Source organism: Rutilus rutilus, assembly GCF_951802725.1.
Source record: "Rutilus rutilus genome assembly, chromosome: 1".
Lineage (NCBI taxonomy): Eukaryota > Metazoa > Chordata > Actinopteri > Cypriniformes > Leuciscidae > Rutilus > Rutilus rutilus.
The window spans coordinates 36995898-37001897 of record NC_140209.1 but is presented as its reverse complement, the minus strand read 5'-3'; the positions used below and the strand labels follow the sequence as shown (position 1 = coordinate 37001897).

The 6000-nt window shown below is 37.9% G+C and overlaps 1 protein-coding gene across 2 annotated transcripts in view; it reads right to left on the bottom strand.

Moving 5' to 3' along the window:
* The window catches only part of smurf1 (SMAD specific E3 ubiquitin protein ligase 1), a 38280-nt gene that overhangs the window by 6971 nt on the left and 25309 nt on the right, over positions 1-6000 (bottom strand). For both annotated transcript variants that reach the window (XM_084420930.1, XM_084420931.1), the window contains exons 9-15: positions 5773-5919; positions 5256-5457; positions 3549-3652; positions 3148-3262; positions 2781-2959; positions 1974-2111; positions 1498-1618 (exon numbers count right to left, since the gene is read on the bottom strand). In XM_084420930.1, the coding sequence (XP_084277056.1) occupies positions 1498-1618; positions 1974-2111; positions 2781-2959; positions 3148-3262; positions 3549-3652; positions 5256-5457; positions 5773-5919 (1006 nt within the window). The remainder of the gene's footprint in view (positions 1-1497; positions 1619-1973; positions 2112-2780; positions 2960-3147; positions 3263-3548; positions 3653-5255; positions 5458-5772; positions 5920-6000) is intronic.

Here is a 6000-nt window from a genome sequence, read left to right as displayed (position 1 = left end):
AGGCAGCACGTTTAAAAGCATTTACATGAATAAGAGCGGGATCATATAATGTAACGCTACCCAAAGGATGACAAAAATTAACGAATGCTGCGTTTTGCGTTAAATATTTTAACGCGTTAAACTGGACAAAAATGAATCGCATGCGTTAACGCGCTAATGTTGACAGCCCTAATATATATATATATATATATATATATATATATATATATATATATATATATATATATATATATATATATGAATGAAGAGTTCAGATGCAAAGGCCTCTAAGTGCCATCTGAAATTTTCTTCTAGAATGATCATTTTTATCAAGCTCGTATATCTAAGTTCAGTAATTTCACTTAAATGGCAATGAAAATTACCTATTAATTTCCATTTAAGTGAAATTACTGACCTTAAATAACCGAGCTTGATAAAAATTACCATTCTAGAAGAAAATTTCAGATGGCACTTAGAGGCTTTTGCATCTGAACTCTTCATATATAAAATTGTTTTTTAAGCCACTACACAGACAGTAATCAACATTTATACCACTCAAGTCAGTCAAAAGAGACAGTGCTGTGACAAAACATTGCATGACAACAAATCATCTGCACAAAAAACACAAAGTGAGCTTCAACTGCAGATGTCAAGCTGATGAGGGAAAGTTACTACACATAGTTAATAGCTGTCTGGCTTTTACCGTCGATTTGTGGCTGTCAGACTGCATGAGATTTTACGGCGTTGATTCCCATTGTAGCTACCCAACTTAAATACCTTTTTAAAAATCCTTCTTTATTTTGACCACCAACGGGCTGCAACCATGTCCTAAATTGTTTGTCTTCCTTGCACTTTCCCATTTTTCTGGTCTAGTTTTATTCCTGTTGTTCCTGCTGTTCAAAATGCCCTCGTCCTCTCCGCATCACAGCAATTTTGCTCCGGCTGGAGGCAATCACCAAACTGGTTCCGCGTGTTTTTAATCACACTAACGTACATATTTTGCAACAGCAAATAAAAATGAATTTTGAAGGCTATATTCAAATAAATTGGTAATATAAAATTTTCTTCAAAACAAATTTAATGCCTGTAGGATTACAGTTTAATGCTTTTTAATGCCATTTAAGGCCTTAATTATCACACTATCAATTTAATGACTTTTAATGCCCCGCGGAAACCCTGTAATAACCTACAGGCAGATGGTCCACAGCGTGGCATTCTTAACCTCCTACCTGACAGTAACATTTCAAATTCAGGATTCAGAATGTGTTTATTTGCTGTTTAATATCTTGCTTCTATGTTCATTTAGTGTCGAAAGCATGCCTTATTAATTTTATTAAACTTCTTATTACTGCATTGTGCTAATCGTTTTGAAGTTTGTTGGCTATTATAGCTGTGTGGTTGAAATGTCATTATCAGTGTTACGATTCTTCTATTCTCCCCTTTTAAGGTCTTTGATATTATTCAGAACAGTCTCTTCATCAGCCTGTCCATTCATCGTGTCTGAAATGCCTGAATTACCTCAAGTTCCTTGTTGTCAAAAGGCTTGAGCAGATGCTGTGGTATGAGTTCGTTGAAGCCCTTCTGCAGAGCGAGGAACTGGGCCTCAATGCCTCGCATGAACCTCCAGTTGACATATAGCCTAACAGAGACACAATCAATCATTAGAGATCTGCAGTGGAACACGGAGAACACTAACAGGCGACTGTGCCCCACAGTTCTCCATTAACAACCTCAGATTCTTTTCTATTTGGCAATGACTCGCACACAACAAAGACTCATAAAAATTGACATCCCACTAACATTCTTGATCGGTAGCTTATATATCCAGGGTTCACTCAATCAAATTGACAGGGGAAAAAGCAGTGAGGCTCCTAAAACCTCTGCCAAGCCCCTTTAGCCAGGGTGAGTGCTGCCCTCTGCTGGCTGTCTGTCTCTGAGAGAGTGGTTATGTATCTGCTGTGCCTGGCAGTCCACAAGCTTGCTCCTCTTCATACCTCACATATTCTTTCTTGTTCTCCTCTGTGACTGGGATGTTCTTGCCGTTTGGTTTCAGCTCATGTTGGAGGAATTTGCCAAAAGCATTATGTTCTACGCAGAAGGTATGGTCCAAAACAGATGTGATGTCATTTTCTCTGAAAAACACAAGAAAAATATTTTGCAGTTATTCATACTGTTGCTTACATTCAACAGGCTACCCATTAACAATCCATAAATATCAAGCCGTTTGTTTGGCCACACTGAACCCAAAATACGCCTGTGCATTTTACTTCGTTTTTTTGTTGTAATTTCATTTGCAATGGTGATTACATCATATTCTTCTTTCTTTTTTTAAAAAGAACAACCTATAATATCAAGAGTTTTTACATTTAAATGTGAATACATTAAAAGCAGCACACACACAAAAAAAACTTTAAATTCTTAATATTGTAATGTGTAGAAACAGTACAGACACATAAACTGTACACAAGTATGAATTCCTCTACAAAACAAACTTCCTATTCTTGTGTCATCACATAGTTTTGAAGACTTTATTATAACATTTGGAAAATCATAATAGCAACAGGCTGGTGTATCATTTTAACTTCTTGAGTAGATATTTAAATTAGTCTTTTAATGTATTTATTTTAATGCTAAACAATAAGAATTAGAGGTTACTTTATTTTTTAAGTAATAATTATAATCTTGAATTTTATTTGTCACATTCTGGCTTGTGCACTTTAAGAGTCTTTCAAGTGTGACAGGAACAACAGTGGTGTAGAAAAGTCTGTGCGAGATAAGTCCGCACTATGAAATTCACTCACAGGATCCAGACGAGGCTCTTGTGCAGCTCTGGGTCCACAGTCTCAAGGTCACAAAGCTGGATGGGCTTCCCCAGGAGCTGCTTGTAGAAGGGCAAGGTGAAGCCTCCATTAATGTAGTGCCCGTGGAAAACAGCCAGACCCATAATCCGCCCAACAAAGTGGAAGTACGACAAGTGGTCCTGAAAAAACAGCAGAGGGCGTGACAGGAAAGTTAATGAGACCCTGCAACAGAGTCAATCTTTTAAAGCACAGATGATGACCACAAGGTCCAAGCAGCACTGCCTTTGCTAAACTGCTTCATAGCATACTGATTTACTGGGTTGTGTTTAAGAGAGAAATCCCAAGCATAGGTCACTGAATGACTTACAGGGTTGATGGATGAATCTGGGTTTATCTGTAGTGTGTAGATGTTATCAGTTGAGTACTGAAACAGGCCGTAGTATGGATTCAGCATCTCATGGCAGAGAAGATATAACCATTCCCTGGAATAAGAGGAATTCAGACAGAGAAGTCAGATTGACTTTTTAAGAAGATGCTCATATTTGAGTCTTGCTGGCAGTAGTTCAATCTAAGCTCTGTGCTCAACAGGGGAACACCTGCAATATCGTGAACATGATACCCTGCATGCTGATAAGCCTGGCTGAGATTCAGCTAAACTGTTGAAATTATAAAGTCAAGTCTGGTGTATGAAAAGAGATGGGGGAATAATGAGGCACAGGGGAAATTAATTAATGAGAACCTTTCATATGGAACAGATTCATATGCTACCTAGCAACACCACCGTAATCCAGCCCCTCCTCTCCTCTAAACTTCACCATCAGCCGCTTCTTCAGGTCTTTGGGTCTCATCTTCATGATCTGTCTATAAGACTCCTATTGCACAGATAGAGCAGCACTTAGAGCAGTGACATAACAACACATTTATTTCCATAATAAGATGCAATTATGAGTGAAACATTATTGACATAAATGTATACATAATTAAAGGGATAGTTCATCCTAAAATTTTAATTAAGTCTTTTATTCACCCTAGGGCCAAAAAGTCAAGATCAACAAAACCGTGACATGAAATACAACCCATGTACCTTCTTCTATGAGGTGAACATATCCGTTGTGTTCGTCGTAACAAGAAGTTATCGCGTTCACATCTGTCAACCGCCATTCTGACTGTCATCAGACAAGTGGAGCTCCGGTCCGGAGAAGTGCTCAAGGATACGGTTTTGGGGATTTCTAGGCATTGTATTTCATGTCGTGTTTTTGTTGCTCTTGATTTCTCACAACTTGTGTGTTTTTCTGAGCGAGTCGGAGTGAACTGCAGAGCTAATAGAGTCTCACGAACGTGCGGTCGAGCACAGAAGACCAACGACCAAAGTCAGGATTTTCATTAAATAAATTAAATTTTGTTTTGTTTTTCACCAAACCCTATTGTATTCCCTCAGAACACTTGGAATATACGGCACGTGTCGCATGGGATCATTCTGTCATCTTTTTTAAAAAGCTTGATGCTGGTCTATATTGTTTTCCATAAAGAAAGAAGGGCATACAGCATTAGAACAGCAGGATGAGTAAAGTATGACTTAATTTTCATTTTAGGGTGAACTATCCCTTTAAACAATAATAAATGAAACAAATTTTAAACCAGCCTAAAATGAAGTTGCTATTGCTATTTTTTTTTAAGTCACAAAAACTAAATCAGATGCAAATTTTAAAAGGATGTTTTAAAAAGCAAGTAATTACATAACCGTTCAAAAGTATGGGGTCTTTTACTCAGCAAGGACATAATTTTTTTTATCAAGTGATAATACAGACATTTAAAATGTTTTAAAAATGTATACAGTGTGAGTGCTGAGATGTGTGTATATATATATATATATATTTCCACAAACAAAACAAAGCAGCACAAGTGATGAAACTGGAGTAATGGCTGCTGAAAATTTAGCTTTATCAAAAAAAAAAAATGTTTAAACTAAATTTTTTAATATATTAAAATAGAAAACAGTTTTATTGTAATAATGTTAGTTTTCATTGTATTAATTTTTCAAATTATGACTGTTCTAACTATATTTGAGCAAATAAATGCAGTCTTGGTGATCATAACAGACCACTTTCAAAAACATCTTACTGACCCCAAACTATTGAATGTTAGTGTACACTGGGATGAAATTACGTTTTTTTTCTTTGGAATAACGTGCAGCGATGAATCTTATACAGTAAAACCAGCAATGTGTATTAAAGTAAATAAAGTAAAAATATACTCTCCTAAAATCATCTGTCTCATGTTGCTATGACCAAAAATTGCAGAGTAACTAAAGATACTGAAATTGGATCCTACTCTCAGAGACCAAATAGAGAGCAAACCTAATCGTGATGCATATATCATAGTCACTTCCAATGACAAAAACAGTTCCACAGTGCTGTTAGAACTAAATTACGCATGTTTACATGACTGCCACTATTCAGCTTTGTGACTGAGTACCTCAAAGATCTCCTCACGGGACACTTCAATGCGGCAGTGGCCGGCCTGAGGCTGCTGCAGGGAGAGCTCATGACGGAGAACTTTAAGTTTCTGGACCAGATCTCTCTCGTAGCGCACCGGTAACTCCCCGTCACCCTCCTCAATACCAACCTCCATCTGTACGGGCAGAGCCTGGCTCGACTCCTTCACCTGAGAGTGCTGGCTGCTCATCACGTGCAAAACACACACAAATGTCACATGTGAACCAATACCTCCGCACTTTCATAGCAGTTTATCAAACCACTGGACCATGTAATTTTCATGCATCATTCGGGTTACACTCCCACTAGGGACGATTAGGAATTAAATGTCGAGAATTAATTTAATAAACCCTTGTACGAGCAAGCAACAATCATTACTAGCAAGTTTAATTACACAAGGATGATTTATTCATTGTGGTGAATAATTAACAGGATATTTAAGAGCTGGGATGAGTAATCAGATGTTATGAGCAGAGCCGATGTGAAAGATGTTTTACCTCATGATGTGGTGTAACCTGGGGTCGGTGAATTGCGTGGTTCTATTATTGTGGTCGACAAAATAAATTCGTCCTGACACAGTGCTCCTGATCTCCCAGCCGGGCGGCAGAGGGCCCAGCTCCTCACAACTCACGCTGTTCAAATCCCTGAAGGAGCAAGCGCACCCATCACACCTGCTGCTCAATACATATATAATGGCGACCTAAAACTCTGCCTCTTTTACCCTC